This window comes from Mesocricetus auratus, unplaced genomic scaffold, assembly GCF_017639785.1.
Source record: "Mesocricetus auratus isolate SY011 unplaced genomic scaffold, BCM_Maur_2.0 Super-Scaffold_100010, whole genome shotgun sequence".
Classification (NCBI taxonomy): Eukaryota; Metazoa; Chordata; class Mammalia; order Rodentia; family Cricetidae; genus Mesocricetus; species Mesocricetus auratus.
In genome coordinates, this window is record NW_024429194.1 from 47,552,899 (window position 1) to 47,565,785 (window position 12,887).

A 12,887-nucleotide genomic window follows, 5' to 3' on the forward strand; every position below is an offset into this window, starting at 1 on the left:
ATATAAACGTGGTTAAATCATTTAAAAATCTTAGGGACTAGAACGATGTCTTTGTTCTGAAGCAGACTACTCACATTTCACATTTCTCCAAAAGAATAGCAAACTGTCCTTGTCAAGATGCATTAAAATAAATGAAGATGTATGTGACCAGTGTTTCCTCTTTCTGGGCTTTTCATCTTTTCTATTGTCTGCCAGCTTTAGTCTCCCATTGTGACCCTAAGACAACCTCCTCTTTCCCATGCCTCACCTGGTGCCTGGCTTCTTGGTTATCACAAGGGATGTTTGTGAACGAAGAATGTAACCGGCACTGGCTTCTAGGGTATCTTCTGTCACAGGGGGAGAGCCTCTGTTGGTGGGTTTATCTTCAGAGGCATCTTCACACAAAAATAAGAACCATCGGTATCTTGAATAATACTATAAAGATTACTTAACAAGAACTAAATCATTTAATAGGAATAAGAATAGTTCTGAATTTTACACTTATATTTAAAAGATATGGTTTTAAAATAGTAGACATAATTGTTATATTAAAGAGTTTCATATGTAATACGAAAATGAAAAATTTACTTATACATTGTACTTATAATGTTTTTGATTTAACTTTAATGACTATTAATAGAAAAATAAATCATAAAACAAAGGTAGAAAATAGCTATCTTAAATCACTATGTATAAAAGAGCAACAAAACAATGTAGCAATGATGTTAGAAAGTGTTCAACTACATTGCAAAGGGAAGGAAGAAAATTAATGGTAATATTACCAAACAGGCAAAAAAAGGGGGGTATGGGAAGCCTGATTCTCTTTTCTGAATGTGAAACAATGGAAAGGGGGAGGAGAAGATTCAACTAACAGTTTAAAGAAGGAATGGGCCACAAAGCTAGCAAAAAAAAAATCAATAAAATATGAATATAAAAATCTTCTGTTGTTAGGTACTGCATTTGTGCTATTGTTGCTATTTCTATTGTTGTTTCTATAGTTAAGAAGAATTTATTATATGCTCACTGGCTATTTGGGAGGAAGCAGAAGTCAACCAGCTTCATAGAATTCCAAAATGAAATAGACAGCTAACCTAGACAGGAGTTCAAAAACGAACTTAAGATTTATTGGGGCTAATAAAACTTTTTCTAATTACTCAATTCACAGTCTTACCTAAAGAGATGAACTTTAGTATGGACTTCCATAGGAAATTTTCCAGAATCTCACCTTAATCTGTAAAGCATAAGTCAACTCCCCTGCAGCCGTCCCATATTGACTCACCGTGAGGACTATTCACACCCACAAGTGGCTCCTGAGGTATAATCACTTGCGCCATTCCTGTCTGGGTAGATGGAATTACATTAAGGGCTGGTAGTGATCATCTTGGAGGCATTAAAGACATGCATATACCATTCTGATTTACCAGGGCTACTAGGTTATTCAAGTGCACACCTACTTCTAGGATGGCCTTACTACTTCACTCTGCAGACACAGCACTGAAGCTGTGCCAATTTTTCCAAAGGTCCCACAGCTGACAAGTGCTGAAGCTAAGATTCAAAACAATCAGCTTGATTATTGCCTATCGTCTTAAGTACCTATGATCTCAATCATGATAGTGCATGTATGAAATTTAGTAACAGAGAGAGTGAAAATAAAGCTTGGGCTACACGAAACCTTGTCTCAAAAACAAGAAGTAACTTATAAGTAAACTTTAGTATCTGAACACTAGCTTATCTCAAACACCAGTGAGCAGTAAGTTCTGCTTTAAACACTATTTATACTCTTTGTACTCCTGAAAGGAAAAAAAAACCCTACATTAAAAAAACAAGGTCACAGAAAGACTATTTCCAATATAATGTATACGTCAATGGTATCAAGAAACTAAGGTCACTTAGTATGATTAATACATACTGGTAATACCATAATAGCATAATACTTACTAGTTATAAAATGGACTCACCATTTGTACACTAGACTCTTCCAACGACTGCAGGTCATATTGAATAGGTTGCCCATTTGGGTCCAACAGGTGAAACTGCTCTGCATGAAAGGTCTGTGTGTCAGTCAGAGTCTCTGGCATGTCCTGTGATGTGAGCGAATCGTCTGTTTCAGGAGCAGTAATGGGCAATATGGTAGGGGAGTCATTTTGTCCAAAGGAAGGATCCCCAGAGTCCATACAGGTTAGATGCTTTTGAAAAGTCAAAATAAATAAATAAACAAATACATATGATATCAGTCTTTGTAAAATATATCATATTTTTACAAAGGTTTTTTTTGTTGTTTTGTTTTTGAGACATGGTTTCTCTGTACAACCACCCTGGCTGCAGACCAGGCTGGCCTCAAACTCAGATCTGCCTGCCTCTGCCTCCTGAGTGGTGATATTAAAGACATGCACCACTATGTCAAGCAAGTTTGGGTTTTTTTTTTTAGATATTCATTTATTTATTATGTATACAGTGTTCTGCCTGCATATCAGAAGAGTACACCAGATCTCATTATAGATGGTTGTGAGCCACCATGTAGTTGCTGGGAATTGAACTCAGGACCTCTGGAAGAGCAGCCAGTGCTCTTAACCTCTGAGCCATCTCTCCAGCCCCAAGTTTGGGTATTTTTAATACTGGATATTGAACCCATGACCTTCTACATGCTAAGCAAACAATTTACCACTGAGCTACATTCCAGCTCAAAGTATTTCTTAAGTAAGTGGTTCTCAACTTTCCTAAATCTGTGATCCTTTAATACGATTCCTCATGTTGTGGTGACTTCCAACCATAAGATTATTTTTATTGCTACATCATAAGTATAATTTTGCTATTGTTATTAATCATAAATATCTGTAGTTTTGGATGGTCTTAGGCCACCCTTATGAAAGGGTCATTCAACCCCAAATGGGGTTGCAACCCACAGGTTAAGAACCACTGTCTTAAGTGGAAGTGTTTATTTTATAGTCTCAGGAATGCATTTGGAAATGATGAAATATAATTCAATATAGAGAGAGATTACACAAATTTCATGGCTATATGTAAACATTATTAAAAATTCTATATTAAAAGTTAAATATGCTAGGCGGTGGTGGTATATGCTTTTAATCCCAGCACTTGGGAGGCAGAGATAGGTGGATCTCTGGGAGTTCAAGGCCAAGTTGGTCTACAAAGCAAGTTCCAGGACAGCCAGAGCTAAACAGTGAAACCCTGTTTCAAAAAAAAAAAAAAGAAAGAAAGAAAGAAAGAAAAGAAAATATATGCTAGATACATAATCAAAACCTTTTTGCAACAGAGTCTGAAATGTGCACCCCAGAGGCCTGAGCTCAAACTCCTGACCCTCTGCTGTACCTCCTGAGTGCTGGGAAGACAAATGTGCGATACTATTCCTGGCAGATTATAAACCCTCTATCACTGAGGCATGAAGAGGTGTTAAAGGCATGCTGGCCCTCTGAAGACTAGAGAACTTTCCAGATGCATCCCTACCTCAGGTCCCTGAGTTTCTCCTTTGGACTCCTCATCACGACAGCTGACCCCTACTGAGCGGCACTGTTCCATGCTGCCTTCATCCTCAGTTTCATTTTCTCCTGTTAGTTAATGGCCAAAGGATTAAACATCTGGTCAACTGTCACAGTTAACATTCTTATGGGAATGTTAATCCAAAATAAACTTTTCATCTTCCATACTATGGTACCTTACACAATTTAGGTAAAATAATTTCCATTCTATAGATAGAAAATTACTGTTTTTAACTAATTAACTTGCCAAGGCACCAGAATATATTTAAGGCAAATTAAATGTTAAGATTACATAGTTTCCTCATTCTGTCCTTAATTACACTCTATATTGGCTTATTAAAATTGAAATTTGTGTTATAATTTAGTGCAAATAAAAGTTTAATTTTATGGGTTGGATGTAACCTATATAGCCTTTTTTGATAAGATATCTTGGGACAAATGGGATTGTGCATGTATGAGAATAAGGATCCTTTAGGCTACATTAATCTCTATGGTCTTACACAATTTTTGAAAAGATGCCTTGGTACTAATGGGAGTATACACACATGGGAATACCTGTCCTATAAGACACATTCCAAATACTCCAGTGGATATCTAAAACCTCAGAAAGGACCAAATTACATTTCTATACTGGGCCTATTAGGCATAGTAAAAGACAAGTAATAACAATAATAAAATAGAACAATTGCATTATACTACAATAAAAGTTATTCCTATAATTTTCTGTTTAATATTTCAAGTCATGGTTGACTATAAGTAACTGAAACTATGAAGAATAAAGCCTGACGGTGGTGGCAAACACCTTTAATCGCAGCTTTGGGGACAAAGGCAGGTGGGTCTCTGTGAGTTTGCCAGCCTGGTCTACACAGTGAATTCCAGGACAGTCAGGGCTACACAGAGAAACCCTGTCTCAGAAAAAATAAAAACAAGTCCTCTGAGGAGACAGATCTCTGTCTCTCTCTCTCTCCCTTTGTCTCTCCTCTCTCTTCCCTTTCCCACTCCCTTCCCTTCCCCCAATAAAGCTTCCCAAGTAAAAAAGAAAACCAAAACAAAAATAAAAACAAACAAACCAGAGTGCAGTGGGGACTTCAGCAGGCAAGAGTCCCCTGAGCCCCACAGGAACGCAGTGGCGCATGCATACACTCACCCTACACACAATCAACAATTTACGTTTCAGGTAAGAGGACAGTACAAGAATCATTTATGTAACCAGTCAAGGATGGTTTTCTAAGTCCCTACTGCTGAAGACACAGCACACTTTTGTTGTAGGTCCTGGAGGACTCTATCTAGAATTGACCTGAAAACTTCCTTTCTACAGGCTGGTTTTCACAGCGCTAGAAGTTGCTGTTCCAGTCACTGCTGGAGTGGGGGGGACATCAACGGAGTTACTCAGTAGTAACACCTGTATGCTAAACTAGTGGCCCGCCAGTACAACAATGGCATGATTGTTAGTGAGGTAACCAACTGCTTCCTCATTGGATCCGAGGTCAACTGCATAGGAAGACATCTATGTCTGGTGCTCTAAACCTAGTCAAAGGTCCATAGCTAGGGAGGCCACAGGCACTGGAAGGAAATTTGCCATTGTTTTGCTAAATGTACATGTCAAACTGACTTCTAAAAGTTACGTTTATAGCCAGAGACTTGTGCTGCTCTCAGTTCTGATCAGGAAAGCTTCTATCTGCAGTGGGTAGCAGTCAAAGCGCTCAGAATTAGTGACTGTTGAGTGCTCAGCCCCAAATGAGATATTTATACCATCATACCTAACATCAAGAAAAAGGGAGGGGCACAGAAGAATGTAGGAACCAGAGATTGGGCAAGAGTGCTATGAAATGTCTCCTGGACATGACATGATTATTGCCCTTATGAACTCCTAGGAGCTACAGTTACCTGAAAAAACAAAAAAAACAAGCTAGTCAATGCTCTAGCATGGATGGAAGAGGGGCTCACAAGGCACCACCATTAGCTGAGGAATACTGGCAGTTGACTGTGATAATGGGGAATAAGTCTTCTTTAGGGATGTGGTCACTGGCAGGCCCAAGTACATTCACAAAAAGAATATCAAGGCAAGACATTTTATTAGGAAAATTTAGAAACCAAATAACTATAATCTTGGATAAACACTTTGAAAGTAAAAAGGGATTATGCCTATTCATTATATAAGGAAAGAACACAAGGAAGAAAATTCAAAACTAATTTTAATTGTTATATTAATCATGTTTTCTAGTTTTTGTTATGACCCTTTGACATTTTAAGAGTCCCATTGACTAGGGAAGGACCGCTCTGATCCAGGCTAATTAATACCTAGAGATATAATAGATGGTCTCATAAAACTAACCTTCCTATGAAAACAAGTCCAAATAGTAGGCTCCCTTCGGCTACCTACATGACAGACTCTGACCCAGCTTTAACCACCCGAAGGCCAGGTATCAGCCAATACAAGCCAGAGTCCATTAAGCACATTCAACCTTTCTGATCTTAAGCCAGCTTAGTCTGCTTGGCTTCTGTGCCCATTCTTTCTCTAAGAACCACGGGCAAGGTTCTTCTGCAGTCTTCTACCCCACGTCTACCTGCCACCAACCTTGCTGTTGTCATGTGGCTCTTTGTGGTACAGCATCCCCCATTCTGTTTGAGAACTGTGAGTAATGAGCTATCTTTTCAGTGGCAATCGTTTCTTCATCTGCTGGCCTCACCATACCTAAGAGGAAAAAATCATGACCGCATGAATTCAAAACTCCCAGATAAAATCAGTGAACAAACTCGGCAATGTCTAATGTAAAGAAATCCTCTGATTGGATTTATGAGATGACTCAGTGGGTAAAGGTACTTGCTGCCTAGCCTGATGACTCATGTTTGATTCCTGGAACCTAGATGGTGGAAGGAGAGAGCCAAGTCCTTCAAAATGCTTCTCTGGCCTCCACATGTGCATAGTGACATGTGCTTGAATGAGCATACATACATGCATGTGAAGACATTAAATATTAGTCAGCAAACAAATAAAAAATTATTAAAATCTCTGATACTGGGCTGAAGAAATGGCTCAGTAGTTAAGAGCACTTGTTGCTGTGGTAGAGGACCCAGGTTTGGTTCCTAGCTCTCACATGGCAGCTCACAACAGTCTGTAACTCCAGTTCCAGTGGATAGGACACTGTCCTCTGGCTTCTGCACATGCACATGTACAGATATATATGCAGGCAAAACACCACACATGAAATAAAAATATTCAATCTAATAAAAACCCAGCATCACTAAAATCATTTATGTACCACTAAGAAATAAAAACAGTAAAAAAACCATGATTGTGTTGATACATTATTTATGATTTATTAAAGCTTGTCTGGGAGTTCAGAATGCAGAGCTAGCCATAAGCCACAGAGCCAGGCAGTGGTGATGCACAACTTTAATCCCAGCAGCCATACTAGCTAGGCACAGAAGTCAGGCAGATGAATCTCTGTTTGCTTAAGGCCACACTGAGCTACATGAAATTGATTCCAGTCCTAAAGAGAAACAGAGCCCACACAAAGGTGATCTATGCACTTGGGATCACATGCCTTTAATCCCTGCACTTGAGGTATATAAGACAGGAGCAGATATTCAGTCTGGGGCATTTTGGTCTCCAGCCACATTGAGGGCAGGATTGCTTCAGCCTGGGTAGAGGTAAGATCTACTGGCTTGACTACTTTGCTTTTCTGATCTTCAGCTACTCCCTCCCTCCCACCCTAACCTCTCCCTCCCTTCCTTTCATTTTGTTTGTTTTTCAAGACAGAGTTTCTCAGTCCTGGCTATCCTAGAGCTTACTTTGTAGACCAGACTGCCAGGCTGGCCTCAAACTCCCTGAGATCCACCTGCCTCTGCCTCTCAAGTGCTGGGATTAAAGCATGTGCCACCGACGCATGACATGGACACCCATTTTTAAAAGATTTGAACACCAAAGAATCTCAATAAACAAATAATCCTCCTCCCTTTCGTATATCTCTGACATCATTTGTTTGTTTTGACTTTAGCCATTATGACTGGGGCAGTAAGAAATCTCATAGTAGTTTTAATTTGAATCTCTGTAATGGCTAAGGATGCTTGTTGAACATTTAAAGAAAAATTCGTAGCAATTTGTATTTTTCCCCTTGTGAACTTTCTGTTTAGTTCCACTGAAACATTTTTTGTTTTTGTTTTTGTTTTTTGAGACATGGTTTCTCTGTATTGTTTTGGAGGCTGAAGTTGAAAGTGGCCAGGGGTGAGAAACTGGAATGGAGGGGATGGGAATGGGGGGTGGATTTGGTAATTTACTTTTTTAACAATAAAAACTTAAAAAAAAGACAACTGATGAATTTTAAAGAAATAAAATTAGCAGGGCATTGGTGGTACATGGTACATGCCTTTAATCCCAGCACTTGGGAGGCAGAGGCAGGTGGATCTCTGTGAGTTCAAGACCAAGCCTGGTCTACAGAGCGAGTTCCATGACAGCCTCCAAACAATATAGAGAAACCCTGTCTCGAAAAAAAAAAAAAGGAAGAAAGAAAGTTAAAAGTTATTACCTTTAGGCAGTGGCTCAAGTCCAGGTTCCTACATCCTCTTAGCCTCAGTAATGTCTTTTTATGTTCATTGACAGTCTTCCTTTGGGTACTAAATTATAATGGTGCCAGCTTTGTTCATGTGAAAATTGTGACTATGTCTTCACGGTAGCATGCTCTCTGCAAGGAAATGGTAGTCAATGTATATTTTATTCTTATACACACAAATAAAACTACTAAATTTCACTGTACATGTTTTAGTTATTACCAGGCTAATATGGTAGAACCTTATTCTACTCTGCTGAAAAGAGTTAAAGTCTGACTACTACTTGTGTGGTGACTTAACCCTTTTCCTGCTTCTTTATTGACAAGTAGATATTCATTTCAGGCCTAAGAGTCTATAATTATCACTGAAACAAAGATTTCTGTAGCCACATATTTCTCCCCTCAATGAAAATAATTACCAGTAGAGCATCTTTGGGAGACGCAAGAAGCTGGAAAATAAAGTTTCCATACCTACAACCTACAACCCTGCAGTTGACAAATGTATCTTGAAAGCAGGAAGTACCAGGAATAGGGAACAGAAAGAAAGAAGCAGTAAAGATGGAATCTATTGGGGTTATTAGTGGTTAGGATCACTGGTTGTTCTTCTAGGGGACCTGGGTTCAATTCCTAGTATCCACATGGTAGCTCACAGCTATCTGTAACTCCAGTTTCCAGGGGATCTGACACCCTCACACAGACATACATGCACAAAAATACCAACACACATTAAGTAAAAACACAAATTATTTTTTAAATGATATAGTCTATTTAGTTAACTTTAAAAAGCTCGTTCTTCTTTTTCTGGGAAATGGCTTTCTAGGATGTTTGTATCCCTTTACAAAAGTAGAGTTCATTCTCTATTGAAGGTTACAAAGCTGGAGAGACTGTTCAGTAGTTAAGAACACATACTGCTTATGCATAGGTCCTGAGTTCAGTTCCCAACACCCGTATGAAGTGGCTCTCAACACCTGCATCTCTAGCACTAGGGGATGTCACACCCTCTTCTGGCCTCTGGGGGGGGGACTACACTCATGTGCATAAACCACAAACAAGACACACACATATATAATAACTAAAAATCAAAATTTTTAAAAATTAAGGTTTGGAAGAAGCTGTAAAATTATTGTTCCTGTGATTCTACTTTATAAAGGCTGTGTGTTTATACATGGTGAATGAATGGCAGAGGGATAGAGACTGATCAGCCAAGATATTAATGTTTCTCTATAAAGGGCATTACTTGGGATGTGGACGTTTGATTTTGATCAACAGCAAATTTATGTGTTGAAAGTTTTAAGGGTAATTTCTTAGGTGTACTTTTTGGAAAACTTCACCATCAATCTTGTATTTCCCACATAACATTTGTGGACTAAAATATATCTTTTAAAACTAATAATCTAAGCCAGGAATGGTGGTGCATGCCTTTAATCTCAGCGTTAAAGAGGCAGAGGCAGGCAGATACAACCTACATTTTTTACTTTATAGTAGAAAAGTTAAGGATCATGTTTACAAATTTTATGTAAGGTTTGTTTTCCCTAAAAACTTCTACAATCTTGATTTCTACAGCTCTTACCCTGCATACACATATCTCTTCACTTCTTTGCTCTTTGAGAACTTAAAATTACTTAATTTAATTTTACACTGATTCCAAAGTAATTTTATTATCTGTTTAAAGGTAAGCTGAGCACAAGTGGTGCCCTCTTATCCTTGTGAGACACAATCTGAGCCCACATGAATACCTGAAATCAAGAATTCCTAGAGTAAAAACCAATGGTGGTTAATTTCTAATTAAGTAGGGATATTAAAAACAAGTTTTAACAGTATACTTTAGTAAATTCTGTGATGTGGTCTCTGAAACAGTTTGTGGATTGTAGTTGTTACTAAACTACCCTACAGCTTTTCTTTCCAAATTAAAATTTCCATTGTTTTACTCAGAACACTTTGAAACCTCCCTTTGGCACATGTGAGCTGCCACTGTCACAACTTTTGCACTTACTGTAACACAAAGGTTATGACACTGACTTAATAACCAAAAAGGTTACTATTACCAATGGTGGGTGTAGGGAAAAGGGGCCAGTCAAAGAAACACACCCTGAGCAGAGCCAAAGAAACACACTTTGGCCCTGCAACCAGAACTAAAGAAATATACCCTGACCCTGAAACCAGTGCCAAAGGAACACACTCTGTCCCTGGAATCAGAGTCAGTGAAAGAAATGCACCCTGGCCCTAAAATTGGAGCCAAAAGGCTAAAAAGGACCAGAGAAAGAAACACACTTTGGCCCTGAAACCAGAGCCAAATCTGACCCTAATTCTGTGCAGAAAACTAACCAATCCCTGATCAGAGCTCTAGCCAATCTGAACTCAGCACTAAAATCTGACCAATCCCCACCCTGGAAACCCTATATAAACCTTGTGTCTGTTCAGCTTATGTCTGTTGCCCTACCAGGCTGGCTGTCCTCTGCCACTTTGGCAGAAGGCAGCCACTCTCCTGGATTCTTCCCTCCCAATAAACCCCTTTGGATGAGCTTTGGGTGAAGATATTCTTTTGCAGAGGCGACGGAGCAGAGGCGACCCTGGGCAGAGCAAGCAGGGCTGTAACACTTGCCCCGGAAACTCCCTCAGCAGAGAGGAGTTTTACACTCTGCTCCCCGCTCCCTGCTCTCCAGGAGCAGAGCTGAACTGTAGCAACTTTGCCCTAGAAACCTCCTGCCGAGCAAAACTGCTACACTAGGCGAACATCCCCAGCTGGAAGACCCTGTCCTGCTGGAGCTAATACACCGGAGAAGCCTTTCTCTGAGGCTGGGCTGTTATACAGCAGCTAAGTTTACTGCAACATGTGGTGGTCCTTGGCTCCCGAGATCCAGGATACCTTTCCATCTGAGCTGTGTAACACTCAGTATCCTTGGCTCCCGAGCTCCAGGATACCTTTCCACCTGAGCTGTGTAACACTCGGTATTCTGTGACTACCGAGTGCCAGAATACCTGACCCACTCCTGTTCCATCCTGTCCCGACCCATTCTGAAATGCTTACAGTGGGCAGTAGAGCGGGTACCCTCCCTGGACATGATATCCCAGATAGGACGGTGCAAGACACCTTACTGAGAAAGACACACAATCTAAAACTCGGGAATTATTGCGAGGATTCCGCTCACTATTGATAGCAGCAGGTGAGACTGGGGAACACAGAGCTATGGCTAAAAGGGAACAAAGGTAATTCTCAGGATCCCAGAACTTGGGCTAAGACGTCGCTCAGATTCAGGTTCAAAACAAGCAACCGCCAAGTATGGCAGCAGTATTCAGGAAGTGGAGGCAAGTGGATCTCGGGCTAGCCTGGGGAAACAGTGGATTCCAATCCATCCTGGACTACATAGAGACCCTGTCACAAAACAAAAGACTGTAACAAAAAGAAATGCTTTTCCATGTTGGGGGTTCTCTAGATAAGTGAGTCTTCATGAGGACCACAGTAAATGAATCCCAAAAGTTTGCAGCTGATGTTAACTAAACTTGAAACCAAAACTCAAAAGCATTCGCAATCTGGGCACAGCCTGGAAGCAACACTAGACAATACACCTAAGTCACTGTTAAAAGAAAAAAAATCATACTGGGTATTCTGAATTTTGCAAGACTTATTAACTAATTTTTCCTTAACTAAACATGTTAGACAAGATTTCTGCTTTGCAAATTCAGTTTCTCCACCTTCCCAATCATAGCATTCTGTTCAAAATAAGATAAAAATGCATTGACTTACAGGTACTGTTAATTTGATAAAATCCAAATTAAAGACAGTTTAAAAAGCTATTTAATCAATCATATGCTACCAGTAAGTAAGAATTCAAGAGTTACACTTCAACTAAGGTATTTCAAGTTTCAGATGTTCCAGCTTATTTAATGTAAATTCTCAACATTGTAGTGACTCCTGTATAAAGAACACACTGCTATTAGCAAGCCCAATCTTTACAACTGATTATTTCAGGAACTGGGGCAGAGGTTTTCTCATTTTATGCCTCCACCTACGTCAGTAAAGTTTCTAGTTAAAACTTGTACTGCTAGCTCTTACGAGGGCAATAGTTAACATTTACTGAGTGCTTCTTACGTGGCACTTGATTCTGACAGTTAATCAAAGTGTGGCACAGAGGTTAAGTAGCACAGGTAGGATCAAATTCAGGCATTCTTGTTACAGGACATGCAATTCTGTAAGGCGAACACGCTGTAAATGGTCATGCTTTTACTGTCATTGCTCACTTAACAAATTGTTAAAAGTGGTTTTTTGCCTCCAATTGTTCAGATCACTTCAAAATTTCTACAGATGACTTAAATAGTATGCGACATATATAAAAAACGAAAAGTTTTCGTCTGCACACACACCGCTAAGCCCACACGTTTTGCAATCCAGCTCTGCCTGAGTCTCAATTGTGGTCTAGGAGACCTATCTTCCCGTGTCCGTGCCCCCCCCCCCCCTTTTTGGAGGTCTTCGGGCGAATGCCTTACAATGTGACTTTGGGATCTCAAAGTAGCCCCCATCTATTCTCCACTCAGGAAAATAACTAGAGTAACAATCGGGACCACTGAGACCGAGACAGGCCTTTGAGTGACTTCAAGATTAAAAAACAAAAACAAAAAAGTCTGAAAGCAGGGGAGAGGTGCAGAGGAAGCTTTTCTAAACATCAGACTCAGAAGGAGGGGAGAGGCCCCTCTGCGGCGGGCGCTCGGTGGCGGTGGCCCGTACTCGGGCTCAGCACCTTCCGCAGGACACCTAGCCTCCCCCTGCTGCAGCCTGCTTTCCCCCCGGCCGCGGGCCCCCTCCCGGGACCGAAGTGAAGGGCCGGCAGCGGAGGCGAGCGACGACAGCACTCCTCCGCGGCCG

General features: G+C 40.3%; 1 protein-coding gene across 11 annotated transcripts in view; it reads right to left on the reverse strand.

The window, feature by feature from the left end:
* Positions 1 to 12,887, reverse strand: part of Carf (calcium responsive transcription factor) — a 55,087-nt gene that overhangs the window by 41,865 nt on the left and 335 nt on the right. For 7 of the 11 annotated variants that reach the window (XM_040753513.1, XM_040753519.1, XM_040753516.1 and 4 more), the window contains exons 2-7: positions 8,006 to 8,161; positions 6,055 to 6,171; positions 3,445 to 3,545; positions 1,938 to 2,165; positions 1,259 to 1,319; positions 248 to 374 (exon numbers count right to left, since the gene is read on the reverse strand). In XM_040753513.1, coding sequence (XP_040609447.1) covers positions 248 to 374; positions 1,259 to 1,319; positions 1,938 to 2,165; positions 3,445 to 3,516 — 488 coding nt within the window. In that variant the 5' untranslated portion in view covers positions 3,517 to 3,545; positions 6,055 to 6,171; positions 8,006 to 8,161. Of the gene's footprint in view, positions 1 to 247; positions 375 to 1,258; positions 1,320 to 1,937; positions 2,166 to 3,444; positions 3,546 to 6,054; positions 6,172 to 8,005; positions 8,162 to 12,887 lie in introns of those variants that run through there. The other 4 variants (XM_040753512.1, XM_040753514.1, XM_040753515.1 and 1 more) reach the window with 4 other exon arrangements.